The sequence below is a fragment of the Micromesistius poutassou genome (assembly GCF_964030765.1).
Source record: "Micromesistius poutassou genome assembly, chromosome: 17".
NCBI lineage: Eukaryota > Metazoa > Chordata > Actinopteri > Gadiformes > Gadidae > Micromesistius > Micromesistius poutassou.
Window position 1 is genome coordinate 12,511,455 of NC_140287.1, and position 18,787 is coordinate 12,530,241.

The 18,787-nt window shown below is 47.8% G+C and overlaps 1 protein-coding gene across 3 annotated transcripts in view; it reads right to left on the reverse strand.

Annotated features, from left to right (window-relative positions):
• The window catches only part of pcnt (pericentrin), a 48,349-nt gene that overhangs the window by 8,469 nt on the left and 21,093 nt on the right, over window positions 1-18,787 (reverse strand). For 2 of the 3 annotated variants that reach the window (XM_084482444.1, XM_084482442.1), the window contains 29 exons: window positions 18,566-18,763; window positions 18,226-18,297; window positions 17,886-17,990; window positions 17,472-17,624; window positions 16,696-16,842; window positions 14,904-15,064; window positions 14,409-14,581; window positions 13,745-13,914; window positions 13,199-13,361; window positions 12,530-12,823; window positions 11,734-11,966; window positions 11,317-11,436; window positions 10,875-10,895; window positions 10,280-10,516; window positions 9,795-9,965; window positions 9,334-9,486; window positions 9,055-9,228; window positions 7,879-8,916; window positions 6,496-6,666; window positions 5,966-6,155; window positions 5,147-5,490; window positions 4,937-5,030; window positions 4,515-4,687; window positions 3,872-4,147; window positions 3,406-3,632; window positions 3,021-3,150; window positions 1,941-2,714; window positions 1,040-1,243; window positions 516-728 (listed from right to left, as the gene is read on the reverse strand). In XM_084482444.1, the coding sequence (XP_084338570.1) occupies window positions 516-728; window positions 1,040-1,243; window positions 1,941-2,714; window positions 3,021-3,150; window positions 3,406-3,632; window positions 3,872-4,147; window positions 4,515-4,687; window positions 4,937-5,030; window positions 5,147-5,490; window positions 5,966-6,155; window positions 6,496-6,666; window positions 7,879-8,916; window positions 9,055-9,228; window positions 9,334-9,486; window positions 9,795-9,965; window positions 10,280-10,516; window positions 10,875-10,895; window positions 11,317-11,436; window positions 11,734-11,966; window positions 12,530-12,823; window positions 13,199-13,361; window positions 13,745-13,914; window positions 14,409-14,581; window positions 14,904-15,064; window positions 16,696-16,842; window positions 17,472-17,624; window positions 17,886-17,990; window positions 18,226-18,297; window positions 18,566-18,763 (6,579 nt within the window). The remainder of the gene's footprint in view (window positions 1-515; window positions 729-1,039; window positions 1,244-1,940; window positions 2,715-3,020; window positions 3,151-3,405; window positions 3,633-3,871; window positions 4,148-4,514; window positions 4,688-4,936; window positions 5,031-5,146; window positions 5,491-5,965; window positions 6,156-6,495; window positions 6,667-7,878; window positions 8,917-9,054; window positions 9,229-9,333; window positions 9,487-9,794; window positions 9,966-10,279; window positions 10,517-10,874; window positions 10,896-11,316; window positions 11,437-11,733; window positions 11,967-12,529; window positions 12,824-13,198; window positions 13,362-13,744; window positions 13,915-14,408; window positions 14,582-14,903; window positions 15,065-16,695; window positions 16,843-17,471; window positions 17,625-17,885; window positions 17,991-18,225; window positions 18,298-18,565; window positions 18,764-18,787) is intronic. The other variant, XM_084482443.1, reaches the window with a different exon arrangement.

An 18,787-nucleotide genomic window follows, 5' to 3' on the forward strand; every position in this document is an offset into this window, starting at 1 on the left:
AGTAAAGTTCTGAAAATGAGCACAAAACAAAATATGCCCCCGGCGTTTAGAGGCCTATTTTTTGCAGGGGGTTGATAACTTTATGAGCTGATAACTGTCAAAAAGCTACCACTTAGGATGGGTTATCATACCAAAATATAATCTATGGACATGTACCTTTTCAAAAAATGTTACTAGACTTTGCCACTCTGAGTGGTACCAAAAAGTCCAATTTTGGCCTCTGGCCCATGGACTATTAGTGAAGCATAGCATGCTCTGTCCTTCTTCCAAATTATCCCATGTATATAGAGGATTCTACTCATCAATTGTTACAGTTTCAGTTTTTAATCCAATCTTATTGGGGATTAAAAAAAAAGCTATCACAAAAGAACAAAATACATTTATTTTCCGAAGGAAACAGTAAAGCAACATATATTCACGACTTTACCGCTAGTTTCTAAAGAGGAGAAAAGTTTCGACGGAAGTGCCCTCAGTTAAATCCATCGTTCTGCTCATTCTCAAGATCGCTGTCTCACCTTGCTGTTGCCGACCGCGTCGCCGATGATGGGTCTGTTCTCCGTTCCCATGGCGACCTTGGCGAGGTCATTTTCGGCGCGGCGCAGCTGGCGCTCCAGGCCGGCGAGCGTGTGCTTTAGGGTGACCCTCTCCTGGCTCAGGGACGCCACGCGCTGTGTCAGCTCAGAGTTCTCCCCCAGCAGCGTCTGCACCAGCCCAGTGGAAGACCCGGCCTGAGAAAGTTGGATTTCAAATTAGTTTTAAGTTAAATGACTGTACAAATATTCCTCACTACAGCAATTTTATTTTTTATAAAAATTGCTGAAACAATTAACACATTTCTTTTATAAAAATTAACACAGATCAAATTAACAATTATTTTATTATTGAATACATAATTATTAAATTAAAAATACATTTTAGTTTTCCAAGTACAAAGAATGGGGTGATTTAATAAAGGATCTAAATCCAATCAATAACATTTCAGCAATCTCCCTGGGTTGTTGTGCTGATGAAAACAAACCCATAAAGGTCCGTTCCATACCTGATGCCCGGGTACCGTGTCGTCGGTCTGGGCGCTACGGCTGGCAGTCAGGCCAGTTCTGGTGTGATGAGCGGGTTGTGCAGTGGCTGAGCCGGACAGCCTCTGAGCGGCCATTTCCCTCCCCTCTCTCTCCAGCTCCGACAGAGTCTGCTGCAGCTCCTGCACGCGCTGCATGTCCTGCTTCCTCAATAACTCCAGCTCGCACTGAAAAGAAACGCCAGTCTCCTGTGACTTAGATTACAGCTCAACTCTTAATATTAAAAGAGCCAGTGAACCCACTGTTTCAGCGGAAATTCGTACACTATGAGATTTACAAAAAAAAAAACGTGTATATAAACCGAGTATATAAAACCGTACACACGGTGAGGGTGAGTCCTAAACCCTCACTCTGACATTAATTGCATTGCTGCCCAGACAAAACTTCACCATCGCCCGCCCACACCGAAGAATGCCACCTGCATTCGCAGCAGAGTGGAACGTTCACATATTGTTTTGGGGAGAATGGAAAACATAGGATTTCACCCCATTTTTCTCTAATCTGGGGACTTATTTTCGTTACCGTGCAAAAACGGCATAGTTTACTATGTTGACTGTCATTCATATATATATATATATATATATATATATAATTTTTTTATTATGTTCTGGGTTCACTGCCTCTACACCCCCCTTTTTGAGGCAAGTTTGAATAGTTAAAAGCCATCACAGGATCGACCCATTATTGACAACACAGGTGGACCTGTCACCCTGATGTATGCTACACAGATCAGGCTACCAGTCTCAAAAGTCCACTTGGTAAGCCGAGTATTCACACAGCGTGGATCCGGCAATTCCTTGTAAAAGCGAATCAAACTCACACCTTGGTGTGATGAAACACCATCCCAACAGCTTGTCATCTCACCAATTTGTTGTTTGTTCTCTCCTGCCGCCTCTCTCTCTCCATCTGCTTCTGGCTGTCTTTCCTCCTCTCTCTCTCCCTTTGCTTCTCCCTCTCTCGCTCCCCGTCCGTGGCCGCCTGGAGCCGTTCCTTCAGCTCGGCCAGCTCCACGCCCTGGCGCACGCAGCGCTCCCTCTCCGCCGCCAGCGCGCACCCCGCCTCCCGTTTCTGCTCCTTCAGCGATTCAGAGGAAAGTCGCAGACGAGCGGCGACCTCCTTCTCCCTCCGAACCTCGTCGCGCCTCCTTTGCTCCTCCTCTTCCTCGCCTCTCCTCTTCACCTGCAGGAGCTCCGCCCTCAGCCGGTCGGTCACGGCCGCCAGCTCCTCGCCCTGCCTGCGCTCCTGCTCCAGCTGCGCTTGCATATCCGTGATCAGCTTCCTGTCCCGCTCCAGGTTGGCTTCCTGTCGGCGTCCGAACCCGTCCAGTGTGCTGGCGCATCGCTCCTTCTCCTCCTCCAGCTTCCTGTGGGCGTCGTCCAGACGTGTCTCCGCCTCCGCCAGCAGGCGCTCCAGCCGGCTCCTCTCCTGCAGGTGGAGGTCCTGTTGCTGGGCAGACCGCTTGCACTCCTCCTGGAGGTCGCTGTGGGCGTCGCCCAGCCTCTTCTCCAAGAGCCCGCTGCGAGACTGCTCTATCTGCAGCTCCCGCCTCAGGTTGCTGCATGCCACCATCTCCTGTTCCAGCTGACCGCTGAGGGCCACCACCTCTGACCCCTTCTGCTCAAGAGATCCCTGCATGACCTGTTGTGAAGCCACACAGGATGGGGGGACATGGGGGGACATGGGGGGGGTGGGGGGGGTAGTCGTTAAAGCATGTTTCTACCAAAGCGTGGGGGATGGGCATGTGTGTGTGGCCCTATCCACGTGTGTTTGCTTGTGGCCCTATGCGTGCACGTGCGTTTGTGGCCCTATGCTCGTGTGTGCGTGTGATTGTGCTTGTTTGTGGCCTTATGCTCGTGTCTGTGCGTGTGAGTGTGCTTGTTTGTGGCCCTTTGCGTGTGTGTGCGTTTGTGGCCCTATGTTCATGTGTGTGTGTGTAGACCGTACCTCCCTGCGGTCCTCCTCCTCCCGCTCCCTGCGGAGTGTGAGGGCCCTCTCCTGCTCCAGTAGGGTCTGGAGCTCGTTGACACGGCTCTGCTCAGTCTGCAGGACCTCCTCGCCCGCTTGCACGGCTAGCCTGGAACGAGAACAAGCCCGCACCAGTCAGCCATTTGGCCCCCAGAGGTTTAGTATTGTCCAATAGGACCGGGCCGAGAGAAGGGGACAGGAAGTGGCCAAAACAATCTATAACCACTATCGCCCCCACCCCAAGTAGATTAGGCCGTGTGTGTGTGTGTGTGTGTGTGTGTGTGTGTGTGTGTGTGTGTGTGTGTGTGTGTGTGTGTGTGTGTGTGTGTGTGTGTGTGTGTGTGTGTGTGTACTGCCTGGTTACCTGAGCGACTGGACGGCGTTTCTATGCTCCTGCTGGGTGATCTGGGAGGCGCTCAGCTGGCTCTGGGTCGCCCCCAATTCCTCCCTCAGCTGCTTCCGGGTTTCCTCCAACTCCTCCCTTAGCCGTTTCTGGGTCTCCTGTAGCTCCGCCCTCAGCTGTACTTCAACCTGTCCCTCGCTCCCTGAGGTCATCACCCGCTGGCGATCAACATCGCCTCCAAGGTCACCCTGATCAAGAGAGGGCGAGAGGCAAATTGTTGAGACTGCACTGCGATAAAGTCAAATTCACCTTCATGCTATTTGTCCCAGAGTTATGATCTTTTCGGCAAAAAATTGTTCCCTGGGGAAAAAACCAGCACTGAACTATTTATTTAGAGGGGAAAAAATTTATCCCTGTTGATTGAGACGTTGTTTAATCTGAATCGTTTTTTGAAAGCAGTAAAGGGTGAAATGCTAAACCTGTTTACCTGCGTGTCTCTCTGGGCCATTCGACACATCAGCTCTCTAAGAGCAACCACGGTTTCCTGCAGCGCCCTCTTCTCCTGCTGCCAGCCCATAGGCGGGGCGGATGGTAACCCGTCAGGCCGGTCTAATGGGCTCGCCTGGTCATGTGATTGACACAGCGTCTGATCCAATGAAAGGACTTTGGAGACAGCGCTGTTGTGCTGGGATGACGAAGTGGCCCGATGCTGGGACAAGGTCAGTATTCGGCAGGACTCCTGATGAACCCTTTTCAGTATTTCCTAGAGGATAGTAAAAGAGGAATAGTAGGAGTTCAAGAATTGCTTGTTCGCTTTTTTTATATACAAGTTATGTTATGTGTCAACATCAACAAGTTTTTAAGGATACTGAAAGATTATAAATCAGCATCACCGTAAGGAATTTCACACCATGTCCACATGCGTGTGAATTAAAAATCCCCCTCTTACCTATGATTTCTCATCTTTCATTTCAACCACACATCATGATTAGCCCAACTCCAACCTGCCTCTTAATAACATGCATATGTATTCGCTCTAATTATGTTTCTGCAGTAAACGTCAGTTGTACGGTGAACTACGTTGTGGTCCCGAATCAAGGACCGTTTCATGAGGTAAGGCGAAATCCCACCTGCAGCTCGGGAGAGAGCAGATCGTCGCTGTAGCTCCAGCTTCCTGCGGCGCTGTCTGTGTTGGCCTCAGGGTTCATGCCCCGGCAGCGCAGGTACTCCACAAACTGAGCGTCCAGACGCTCCGTGTGCTCCAGCTCGGCCCGCAGACGCACCCCCAGCTCCGAGCTCACATCTGGAGGGGGAGGGACAGAGTAGGAGAGAGGGCAGAGAGGCAAGGGGAGGGCGAAAAAATGAAGAGTGGGAGAAAGAAAAAGACATTGATGAGACCCATTTCATGCAGTATTTCAACACAAAATGATGATCACAACATGATTCAAATGAATGAATTTGGTATAATATGCCAAACAAATTTAAACCGAAGCCCTGCCGGCTGCCCTAAAAACATCCCACAAACAAAAACAACATCAACATTGATACTCACTGCTGCCATATCCATCGCTGGCCCATTCTGGAGCCGACAGGGAGGAAATGGAGCCCACTGGGGAGGGTGGAGCCGTTAGGTCGAGGGTATCCATCTAAGAAGAAAATACAAATACAAATGTACTGTGTACATTTGTACAAGTCCAAAAACACTCTCTCTCTATCTCACCCGACTCAAGGCATTGAGAATGTAACAACCTAGACCACGTACTTTGTCAACATCCAGCGAGCAGGCCATGGAGAAGTTGTCCGAGGCCGAGGTGGAGCCTGGGGAGTGGGTACTGCGGGTGACTGACTCCGGCGTGATGGTCCTGGAGCGTGGCTGCTCCATCATCCTGGCCCTGGTTGAGGCCTTCCCCTGGGGCAGATCCAGCCCTGTCGTGGTGTTGAGGGCGCTTAGCTCGGACAGACGGGAGCCCTGGAGGACAGAGGCGTGGAAGCGTTCCCTGGTCCGGTCCTCAGAACATTCCAGTCTCCTCAGCACCTCCGGGGAGCTCAGCGAGGCCTCATCCCGGGACCCGCCCAAGTGGTCTTCAAAGCCTCTGTGTGAAAGAGCTGGAGGAAAACATATTTATATTGAATTACAGGACTGCATATACATCAACCTAATCATCCCTACCCAAAACTGGGCCAACGTCAGATTAGTTAGTCTATCGTAAGCATCTTGAGAACAATTCCAACCCCAATCAAAAGATAAAGCATGTAACCAGAGTTATGCATTTCATGACAGCGATAGCAATCTTCAATCTACAAGTCATCTATGCAAACTATATGTCATATGAAAGCCAAGCTCCACTGATTCCAACACTCCAAACCATATCACTCTCCAAAACTCCCTGAATTAGAGGCCCAAAACAACAAACTTTGCATTTTCTTGTTACAACCAAAAGTTATGTCTTACCAAAAAGTAACCCACTTATACTGTGTTCATTCATGCGAGATGTCTAGGTAGGGACCTGCTCCTTAATGAACTGCATCTTTACAAAAATCATCCAAATCTCTGAACAAATAGAAGATAATTCGTAATGACCTTTTTGGGGGAAGCCCTGGTCGTGATGATCCTCCTCCTGCTTGTCACAGCGTTGCCGCAGGTGATGCAGCTCCCTCTGCTGATAGGCCAGTTCCTCCTCCTGCACGGCCAGATCCTCCTGCAGGCCCCGCAGCTCCGCCTTCAGACGATGGTTGTACGTCTCAAGGTCGGCGAGAGCCCGATCTTTGGTCTGGATCAAACAGAGGAGGTGAAGGGACAGAGTTAGACCCAGCTGGCAAAACTAATCTTTAGGTTCAAGGAATTCAAGTCATGTCGAATCATCACAAATACTTTTTTACTTTAAGTTAGGAATTTAAAAAAAACTTTATATGCCTAAAACCTTTAGTGATGGTTAGCCTAGTATTAATTTTTCTAGTTGTCAACATAAGTTCATGCATGAATAGCAGCTTAGTTTCATTTTAATATAATTGGGTCAAATTCATGACTTTCTTATCTCATATTCATATCTTTTCGTCTTATATAAAGAGACTTGATTAACAGAAGTGTAGAAGGTCAGACGATCGTCTTACCTGTCCTTCTTCTTGGAGTTTCTGAGCCCTCTCAGTACTGGAGCAAAGCCCCTCTTTCACGGCAGCAAGCTCTGCCCTCAAGGCCTGCTGCTCAGCCGAGAGTCTGGCTAGCTCTGCCTCCTTCTCCCTTAAGGCAAGATCTGCTTTGGCCAGGGTTGACTCAGCATGCGTCTGCAACAGAGGACGGGGGGTATCGTAATTTTTCAGGCAAACATACATTCATAATTAAGTGCAGTTAAGTAAAGAACTACCAGTAAAATATACTGCGACATATATCAAGAAAAAGAGTTTCACACTGCTAACATTAGCTGCATGCGAGTAGCTGCCGACATAAGAGAGAACATATGAGAGAGTGCACCAGACCAATGAGTCATACACTACATAGCTTTTTTTCTGCATGACCACAACCATATCTTACTGCATCGTATTACCGGTCCGATGAACAGAGTTGACACAAATGCTCAGCTAGGCGTAAACAAAAGCAACCTTGTATTTTGCTACTCTTTACTTCCTTGTTTAAATTGTCACTTCCCCTCCCAGTGAGGAAGGAGGACTGTGGACATGGAGCTCACACATCATCAAAACATTCCCTAACTACAGCCAGATGTGGTCTGGTGCGCTGCTTTCACAGCGCCAGGGTAGCACTGCGCTAGCAGGGAGCTAGCATTGGTTCTTTAGCTTGTTTCCCTGTGGACATTTTCAGACTGGTGTATTTTCCTCTGAAAACACTGGGGTTACCGGTAACACTATAGTTTCCATCTCGAGGTCACCAGCTGCTGTTCAACCGATAAGGGCATGCACAGCGCTTTCAGGTTTAAGAAGCGATGCATGTTTGTGCTGTATGTGATTCAATGTCATTATTAAGCGGTTTAAGCGGTTGTTTTAGTTTTTCTAGTGTAGGGGTGGACAGTCTTGATATTTTACCCCACTGTCACAGGTCCCGCAAAAAGAGGAGAATGTCCCACGTTTAAGTCAACAAATTCATACAAGGGTATATGTTTGGATAAAATTCTTCTAATTCTCATTCTAATTGTGTGTATTTATTCGTCGCCTTCCAATGGACAGAGCGCCTCAGAGGAATCAGGGCCCCAGTGCCATTTGGGCGAGACCCAGCACACAGTCAATGGATAAAACCATAGACTAACCCATAGAACGCGTCAGATGTGCGGTGCTCTACAGAGAAAAGAAGTACAAGTCTCCTTGACTTCCGCGACTGCCTAGGCTAGCAACACTTTTTGAGACAAATATTTAGAATTATAATAATAAATATGGAGGGAGAATAAAAAAAAAGTAACTGGAACACACTCGAGTTACCGACTAGAAATTAAGAATAGCGTTTCTCTATAAGAGATACCAAGATAAAAAATAAGCAGCAGAACTCACCAGCATTTCCTTCTGATCCCTCTCCGGAACATCCTCCTTGTCCCTCAGCTGAAGCTGCTTGATAACGGCTCTCTGTGCCACCACTTCCTGCCTGAGGCATTCTATTTCCTCCTGAAGTCTTCCCTCTCTTCTTCTCAGTGCCTCCCGCTCCGCAAAGAGCTCTCCCTTCACCAGTTCCAGGGTTAAGACCTGTGCCTTCCCGTCGGTGACCAGCCTCTCCATGGCCTCCACCCGGGCGCCGGTGTGCTGGATCTGTCTCTGGAGCGCGAGGTTGGCTTCCCTGAGGGACTCCACTCTGTCCGCCAACTCCTTCTCCTTCTTCATCTGGGTTTCCACACGCTCCTCCTCAGACTGCCGTAGTTCCACCACCGCGGAGCTGAGCTGGTCTCTCTCCTCGCGCAAGGCGTCGATCTCCAGGGCTTGAGCTCGCCAGCGTTCCTCCTCCTCCAGTTTCTCCCTCTCCCCATACTCCCCCTCCGGACGTTGCGCGTTGCGGGCATTGGCCTCCTCCAGCTGGGCTTCCTTGTGTGCGAGCAGGCCTCGGAGCTCCTCTGCCCTCTCCCGCCCCTCCGTCAGTCTCCTGCCCAGCTCCTCTCCGTGGCCCCGGTACTCCTCCTCCTGGGTGAGCAGCAGCCGCTGCAGGCCCTCCTTCTCCGCCGCCGCCGTCTCCAGCTGAGCCTGCAGGACGTCCAGGCGGGCGCGCAGGGCGTGGGACGAGGAGGAGACGGAGGACGACGAGCGGGTCAGACGCAGCTCCTGCCGCAGGCTGTCCGGGGCTCCCTTGCGCCCGGCGCCCCCGTGGAGCGGGTAGTTGCGGAGCTCGGGGCTGGGCGACGGGGAGGGGTTGACGCTGTCGCCGTCCTGGGAGTCGCTGACCTCGTGCAGGGCGGGGCCCAGCGTGGCCAGCTCCGCCTGCAGCGTGCTGATGACCTCGTGGAGGCGCTCCTCCTCATCCTGCTTGTCCTGCCGCAGCCGGCTGATGTCGCAGCCCAGGTGCTCCACCCGCGACCGCAGTTCCTCCAGCTCCGCGCCCAGAGCCTGGTTCGGGAAGATCGGGAAAACAAAAAGGAAATTTAAAACGTTGAGGGAAAGGGATGAAGACAAACCGAGGACATGGAGACGTGTACTACAACCGAGGTGGGGATATAAAAAAAAAAAAAGTGTGTGTTAATTTACCACATCTCTTTCGCTGCCCTCCAGCTCCACTTCCAGCCTCTGGATCTCCTGGTTGAGTTGGTCTATCTCCAGGTTCTTTTCCTGGAGGAGTGCAGAAGGGAGGCTCTCTACCTCTTCCTCCTGCTCCTCCTCCTCTCTCTCCTCCTGCAGTATCGTGAGGGCGGAGACATTTTCCTACATGCAAAGACAAAAATATATAAGTTGAAGAAAAAAATGTATAATGTTTAAGAAAATTTTTGCCTCTCTTTTTGGTAATCAAATGAATAACATTGTCTTCACCTCGAGTGTAACAATCTTGTCTTGGAGCTGTTGGACATGAGCTTCATTCTGATTGGTCATCAGCTCCAGCTGTAGGGCGAGGTGTTTTAACTCCACCTCTTTTATGCTGAAATTGGCCTGGACCTGTTCCAGTTGGCTCATTAGCATCTCAACCTAACACAAAGTACACCAATGTACATTTTAAATATGAAATCGTATTTATCTTCATGCATATTCAGTATACAGATTTGCCTATAATATGCATGTCTTATTACAAATTCATTCTATACAAATTATTTTTCCCACTCTTATTACCTCTTATATAATCTCTACAAACTCAGGAAAATATACCACACCCAAATCAAAGATAGAAACCCTGCCACATTTGTAACACTGAAATCATGATACATTTGTTGTTGCGCATGCACACTATTAATAGCAGGGTGAGCTGTAACTAAACACACTGACTAACAAAAACAGACCTCTTGCTCTCTGCTCTGCAGGCTCAGCTGAGCTGTGTCCAGGGCATCTCGGAGAGGCTGGGTGGGGTCAGGAGCATCGTCATGGTATTGTCGACTCTCATCCAATTTGGACTGCAAAGCCGCAATCTGCAGTTTGTTGGCCAGCTGCTGCTGTTCCAGCCCCTGCTTGTCCTGAAAAACAGCGACAGAAAGAGATAAGAGACCGAGACAGAGCATCAATACCTAAACCTGCATTACATAATCGTTTTTTCCTGCTGCCATCACTCTTCATTAAAAATATTTTATATTCAATATTTTATATTTGATATTCCCTCCCTCACTCCACAGGCCAACTGAGTTAGAGATAATAACTCTCCTCTGGGTTGATTTAGCGAAAGCTGGACATTAGTTTAGCTGCGAAAGCAGCTAAGCTAAAAAAAATCGAAAGCAATGGCTGCAAGGAAAGCCTCTAGAGTAGGCTTTTAGCCTCCAGTAGGGCCAGTTACCTGTAAAAGCTCCCGCTCTCGCAGCTTCGTCCGGTGGACCTCTTGTTCCAGCTGAGAGACGGAGCGGCTGCTATCCGCGCTGTTGAGCAACGCCTGCTCGAGCTCCCTGATTCGCCCAGCCAGCTTGTCAATCTCATCGTTGCGCTCAAAGAGATCGTTCTGGGCCTGCTGATTGGCTGCAATCAGGGAGTCGTAGTCTTCTGTTTTGTCTTTGATAAGGGCCTGTAGGCTCTCCACCTGGGATGATTCACACAGGACCAGAGGCCTAGTTAGTTACTAAATAATGATCATTAATGAATAATAATTCATTAATGAATAATGATTACTCCAAAATAATGATAGCGAATTGAGGTCAATCAAGTTTGCAGGCAAGGGTATTGGGCCACTTTTGTTAATCCATTAGACAGAGCAAAGCTTGTGATGCTAGGATGAAAGAAAACATGATTCACGATGACAGGAAAGGGGATCTAGGATCTACAGAGGGTTATACGCAGATCTACGATCTATGGAGGGTTAGCCATGAAGCCATGTTGAAATGATTTTTTCCACACATGCAGTTAGGAGCCAAGAGACAATCTACTGTTGGATCCCATACCTGCTGAACCAAGTCCTCAATCTACAGCAATCCGTTCAGTGCAGAAACACAAACACACAGCAAACACATGGTTCATTGGCAGACAATGAACACATAAAATACATAATACAAAAAAATCCCAACCAAAAGTTGCAATAAGTTAGTAAACAATCCAAATTAGACTCCTCACACCAAACCAAAACACACCATTACCAATTTCAGCATTTACTTGCAGGCAGAAATAGCTTTATATTTTGTACTATAATAATGATGATAAAATTGTATAAATACATAGTATAAATATAATACTAAACAATGCTCGATACCTAGATTATAGCAGTAAAGTAAAAAAAACAAAGGACGAATAAAATTGAAACAGGGGTTTGCTTGAATAAAACATAAAGACATGACATTCTAACTGTGTGGAATGAGAGAGTAGAGAGGCCTCATGTATGAACCGTACCCTCTGTCCCCGGTTCTCTCCCCCGGCCTGGCCCCTGGTGGTCTGCCTGAGCTGGGCCTCCAGGCGGTTGATCTCCTGCTGGAACTCATCGCGCTCGTGCTCTCGCTCCACAGCCTGCTCCTGTAAACACAAGACACACAACACGCTTAGAAGAGACATGTCAGAATGCTGGACAACTTAATGGAGCATCGGAAACTCTGCATTGAAATTTGAAGAGTCGTCAAAGCCATGTTGTAGAAGGATTTGAGGCAGGTCTTTGTTTTGTATTTACTGGAAAAGTTAAGGAGAAAGACATTTGTCTTGCCAATTATTAAAAATACAATTAAAAAGGTGATTTCAAAGGTAATCTATAAAAATAACAAAAACTAAAGTTGGTTTGAGTTGCTGAGTAACAAAAATGACGAAAAACAAACGTACGTCGATGAACTGCCGGTTGTGTTTGATCTGTTTCTCCAAGGCTTGGACATGCATGTGTAGGTCCTCCGAGTGGGCCTTGTGGTGCAGCTCTGTCTCCAGGCCCTTGGTCTCCCTCTCCTCTAACTCCGTCTCCAGGGTGCGGAGGCGTAAGGACAGGGTTTTGCGGTCCTTCTCTGCCTGCCGCTGCAGGTCCAGTCTCTCCCGGGCCAGACACTCCGCCTCCTCCAAGAGAGCTACCATACAGCAGGGGGGGGGGGGGGGGGGGGGAAATCAGGAGTGTTACTAACCGTAACATCAGTCACACACACACCTTGAGGCAACAGGAGTTGCATGTTGCAAGACTAGGTGGTCATCCCTTAGTTTGTTGCAGAGATCCTAGCTACTAGGCCCAATGGGTAAAGTAAAGTACAAAAGTAAACCAATATAAAGCACGCTACAAGAGAGCTTAGACTGCAAACCACTGGTGGTCGCAATGTTAGGCACAGCAGTTTCAAACAGCACAGCAAATTCAATCAAACATTTAACACACACACACACACACACACACACACACACACACACACACACACACACACACACACACACACACACACACACACACACACACACACACACACACACACACACACACACACACACACACACACACACACACACACACACACGGGTATAAAAACACAGCTCAGCGAACCACATGTGACATTCCACGAGAAAAGGACAAACACAAATCCTCACAGTATGTAGCCTGAACTTTCAGTTTGTGCTCCAATGTTTGTGTGTCCCCCCCCCGACTCACCTTTCTCCCTCTCCCCCAGCCCAGCAGAGAGATGTTCCCTCTGGCGCAGGAGAACAGCATGCTCCTCGGTGAGATCCTGGTGCTGGGCACGGAGGTTGTGCAGCTCCGTCGTGAGGCCCTCCATCTGGTGAAGCTGCGTCCGGAGGCCCTCCAGCTCCGTGGTCAGGCTCTCAGTCTGGTGCAGCTGCACCCGGAGGCCCTCCAGCTCCTCCGCCAGCCTCTGCTCCCGTGACTCCTTCTGCTGAAGAGCCTCCTCCAGTAGCACCTTCTCAGTGACGTAGCCGTCCAGCAGACCTGACGATGCATTGTGCAGGGGACCAAATGAATGGATGTTGGGGGCACATAACGTAATACATTTTATTTGTATAGTGCTCAATCCTCAAATCGAATACATAAAAGTAAAAATATCCTACAAGAATAGTACAAATATCAGTGATTATGAAGTCACATTCAAATATTAATAAAGTAAAAAATGAAGTGATACAATAACAAAGTGGATAGTTGTAATGCAAATAATACATGCAGTTTGGTGGAAACCTTTTATCAAAAGCATCTTACAATAAGCAGAGTGCATACATTTCTTACCCTGACCATGGCCAATTTCAAGATGCCATGCTCTGCCATACAACAAGCTAATGGCCAAAGCACCTATGGCAAAGCGCCGCTCACCCTCTGCCTTATGAAGCTCCAGATGGAGATGGCTCTTGAGCCCCGCCTCCTGGTTGAGCTGCTCCAATAGGACGTTGTGTTGCTTGAGGATATGGCCCGAGTCCTCCCTGCCCTGAGAGCAGCGCTGCTCCAGCGAGAGGTGAAGGCTATGGGCCTGCTCCAACTACGTCAACAGATAGAGAACCACAAATCAGAACGACTATTGCTGATAAAAATAAATAATGCGTTTAAATAATGTAGCATATACTGTCAATGATGTCTACCTCAAGTGATGATAATGTTTATATTTACTTTGAGCATCTACATTTACACCAGTCTTGATCTATGTGTGGACATATTTTCTGTATACTTACATTCCATTAAAAATAAAATCTAAGTCTGTACAAAATGACTGTCCTGTACAGTCTGCTGTAACCCCTGAATCTCCAGTGTACGATTAATAAAGTTCATCTCATCCTTTCCATCTATCACAACCATCCATTGTTCCAGAATGATATGCAACCCGGGTGTGGTATCTGTGAGAGAATGGAGCCCCTGTGTGTCTACCTGAGCGTTGGCCTGGTTGAGCAGCTCCAGCAGCGTGTCCACGGCCAGGCGCAGTCTGCCGCAGGCTCCCTGGGCCGCCTCCTCCCCGGCCGGGTGGAGCTGGGTCTCCGACACCAGCAGGCTCTCGCACAGCAGCTGGGTCAGCTCAGAGTCCTCGCCCAGCGAGACGCCTGCAGAGAGAGCGCACTCCGTGATCGGACGGAAACCAACAACCATCATGACATGTTGGAGAGCCCGTGACAGTAGAATGGAAAACGAGTACCTAATATGATCTTTGAGAGTTTGCACAAGTTAATATACAGAACATCATATGCCAAACAAAGCTCAAGCCATTTCTATAAGCGTACTTTAGCATCCAATTTGCCACACTGTGCGCAAGCAAGCCACGTATACATTAATTCCCAATATCAACTTTGGCATGAGTTGCATATTTGACACATCAATGTTAATCTGGTGTTGGCTATTAAAATCAGGCAGTACTAAAATCAGGTGGAAGAAGTTTTTATAATGTGATATAAGTGTTAGTTTAGATTTCAGTTTGTGCTTTAGTTTCCACACTCAAGAGAAACCCTTCATACAGACAGAGGCAATGGGCCTGCAGCAACTCAAAGTCTTACCATCGTAACAGGTTTGTCATTTAAGGCAGAAGAAGAATGCAACCAACCTGACTCCTGTGCCTCGCTGTTCCCAGTTGAGCTTCTGTGATTGGCTGGCTGCGGAGACCTCCTGGGTCCAATGTTGATTTTCTGGCCAATCATCTCCTCTGTTGCAACGGTGCTGCGGATGACGTCCAGGAGTACCTTCCTAAGCTTCTCGTTGGCCTGGTGCAGTTTTAGTCTGGGGAGGAGGAGGGGGTGTGGGGGGGGAGGCGGGTCAGAGGATTAAAAAGAACATGAGAAAGAGAAAGACGAAAGAGAAGGCGGTTCTACATTAGCAGTCTCCAATGGACAACAATCAAATTAGCAACTGCTGTTGGGGGAAAGGGGCGGGCATTAAAACAATAACCTCAACGGAAAAGAATCAGGATTAACTTGTTGAACCTCGGCCCCACGGTTTGTCCTGGATTTTCTCTTCTTTTTTTTCTCGTCTCGTGCCATTAAGCACCCTGGACGGTGCTCCAGATGAGTCCCTATTCTACAGTGTGACGGTGGTGCCTCACCGGTCCTCCTTGGCGGTCTGCAGGTCCTGGCCCAGCATGTTGAGGAGGTTGCCCCCCTCCTGGCCCTCCCGGTCCCTGCGCTGGAGCAGGGTGTCCAGGGTCTCCATCTCCGCCCGCTTGCCCTCCAGCTCACCCTGTAGACCACCCACCTCCGCCCGCAGCTGGACACAGACACACAAATCAGGAATCACTCAAATCAAACCCACTATTTACATCCATCACAATACAGTGTATTGTAGTCCATGTTTACCAGTTGTCCACCGAGGTTGAGAGATGGAAAGACACATGCCAACTGACACAAACAGCCATGGTAAACAGGTTTCAAACCATGTTGGTCAATGATTTACTGCCTGGCTTGATGCCAAGCTGTTGTCTAACAAGTGTGGCCTGTAGGCAACACACTGTTCATTAGACCGCGAAATAGAGGGAGCAAGCAAAAAAAAACATAGTTGAACAGCATTTCAGAGGCCAAGGTCAATAACATTGATGGATAATCTAGTCTCTAGATATTTAAATACGAGAAATGCATCTTCAACCAAAACCTCCAAAAAATAATTCTGAAAATTATAAAAAAAATAAAGGATTCTTGACCGCAACAAGAAACTGACACGTACTTCCTTTTCTACACTTCAATGCATGTTTTTTATTTTACCTGTTCTTTCTCTTTCTTCTCCTCTCCCATCTATTTCCTCTCACTGATGCTCACCTTCCACTAAGACAAGCCTCCTCTAGCCACCTGCCCCAGCAGGCAACAATGCTGTTACCACGACAACATAAACCCCGCCCCCTCTTAAGCACACGAGGGCCAAGTGTGTGCCTGAAGGGACTTGATATCATTCAAATAAAAACCAAGCCGATGCCATGGAGACCAGAAGGGGCGGGGGTGTTTGTGTGTGTGTAGGGGCGGAGGTGAGTCAGCTGTTGGATTACAGTTGTCAGGGAACATGCAGATTAGTATAACTAGAATCTGGACTACACCAACCGTTGTTGTGGTAGGTATAAAATACAAAAAAACATTAATCGGGAGACTGCAGTGCAAAGAAGAAATGAGAAGCATGATTTAAACACCAGATCAAATATTCCTTATGATTTAGCACAATCAACATTGACATCTTCCCGCTATACATTAAGAGAAACACATGGACAAATGGATGAACGGATGGCTGGACATAGGGGATGGATGAATGAGCTTGCCATCAAATGAAATGCCATGATGCCCCTAGAGCCTCCAGATGATTCTGCAATCTCTCAAGCATGTGATTCTGTCATCCTCAATGGAGAGCAGACGTACAGTAACAGAAAGAGAAATATAAGATAACGCTTGCAGACCAATGACAGATGAGCTCTGGGATGTGAGTGAAGTCTTGTATTGTATTATTGTGTCTTGAGTACTCTGTCTATTTACCGTTTAAATGTAGGCCTCATCTTCTGAAAATGAATTTGGTCTTAAATTATGAATCAATTATCATGCATCAATCAATCAATCCCAAACAATCAATCTGGCCATCTATCCATCCATCCAAGAGAATATTCGTTAAGGCCAGGGGTTAACAAACTCAGATTAGCCAAGCTATTTTGAGTGACGGGGCAGACCCACTGCTGACAATCATCTTTAATCTCTACCAACTTCTGAAACTCAGCTAGCTGCAGGACATCTCATTGAAATCCATACCTCTATCATATTAACACAATTTCTCATTGGCCTCTTTTACGTTACATTTTAGTTTACATTACCGGCTTTCACTCGTTAACATGAAATATAGACTGATTTGTGTTCCTGTGCGGTCAATACCTGCGCAACCACAGCATCCAGCTGTTGGAGCTGGGCAGTGAGCTGGCTCATTTTTTCCGTGTAGCCTCGCTCCTTCTGCTCATGCTCAGTGCTGAAGCTCCGACTCTGCTCCTCAAGCTCCGCCTCCTTACATTGCTCCAACTCCACCTTCAAGTACAAAGGCAACACAGGTTCACGGGTTATTCGAGTCCAGATGAATTCAAAATAATAATACAAATACATTCGCGCATTCTTCTGCTTGGTGCCATGCGACTACTGAGCTGCTCGTCATCATTCGCCTCCAATGAAAACCTTCTGCATTAGAGGATAAAAAGCTTAAATCCATCCTATTAAGCCAGCGTTTATGGATGGCTCCACACAGCACACAGACTGTTAGAAAAAAGGCTCTCATGCTTTACATATGATGAGAGATTATGTGGAAACTAGGCTGGAGCACAGCTTAAAATGGAGCCAGTCCAGGAGCAGCCATTACTCATTACTCGGGAGAAGCAGGGTGCAGATGGGGTATAGAAGGGCATCGCCACAAATAATACACACACAATAATCCTACATGATAACATAATGATGTTTGCTAAGAAAACCAACAAAACCTAGGTTTATTATCAAAAGCATATGCATATTTAGTTTTGTATAAAAAGGGTACCAATTGGGTTTATCTGAACGTAATGTCTGTATAGAATGCCTTGATAGATGAATGGCACTCAAATGTATGGATAAAACCTTCCAATGATGGCCATGTGCCTCCATTTCCCATAAGTCACCTCTTCTTCAGTTACCTTCAGTTTGTCGAGCCTGTCCTGCAGCCTCTCTTCCGATTGGACCTTAAGGAGTTTCATCTGTTCCTGGAACTGCAGCTGTTGTCTGGACGACTCCTCTTGGAGCTCCCTGCGACACACCTCCAACTCCTGGGCAGAGTTGTGCCTCAGCTCCTACATAATAAGAAACGCATACCATGTATTTAGCCTCACGACAATTACACCCACGCTACACGAGACTGCGATGCACACTGTATTGAATTGAAAGAAAGCCATTATTGCAGCACAGCACTGCCATACAGTCACTCGGAGAACAAAGTGCCTTATTCCCGAATGGGAATCAAACCCCTAACCACCAGTGGTTCCCATCACCACCTACTAGTTGAGCTAGACAGCACCAAGGTCATGGAGACTAGGATCACGTCACACACACACCTGTAGCTTGAGTTGATGCTGATCACAGAGCTGTTGTTTCTCTGTGTTGTAGCTGTGGGACAGCTCCTGCAGGGCACTGCCATGTTGTTCCTCCAACTCAAGGACCTGCGGCAGAAAGACAAAATCAGGGGGAAAGAAGGGAAATAAGGGAAGGGAAATAGGGCTTCAGATGTTATGAATGATATGTACTAAAATCGATTTAGATAGAAGTGATGACTTGAAAGACATGCAAAGGATTGTATGTCTACTTAGGAAACAGTAGAATGACAGTGGATCGTTGGAAGGCTAGCCGGCTAACCATCACCTACATAGTGGGTGGATGACTAGGTTGATAGATTACCTGCATCTTCAGAGTCTCCAGAGCCTTGCAGTGTTCAGCATCCAAGGCCTCCTTTTGAGCAGACAAGTCCACCTGAAACGCCACAGTCAGGGGTTATTGAGTTTGACTTTCTTTAGGGTTTAATATCGCCAAGAAGATGGTGCTCTTTTGGAAATATTAAAATGATAAACACAACAATGATGGAAGAAGGCTATTAAAAGGCTATGTAAACAGGACAAAATCGGGACAAATCACAGGAGGGATACGATTCGATCCTTTGTAATTAGACTGGCGATAGCAGCAGGACTTATGAGGATGCCCCCCCACTCTTCATTGTCAATAATATAATTTGAGTGCTGACCTTGTGGGCGTTGCTGAGCTCGGTTGCCATGGCGCTGAACTTCCCCATGTGCATCTGGGCCAGCTCCATCCTCAACCCCTCCCTGCCGGCCACCAGCTCAGTCTGCAGGCGCTCCACCTCCTGCAGGTGTGCCGACTTCATCCGCTCCACGTCTTGTGCATGGCCCTCCTCCTGGTGCTCCATGTCGTCACGCAGGGCCTAAGGTAAAGATTGCGTCAGGGC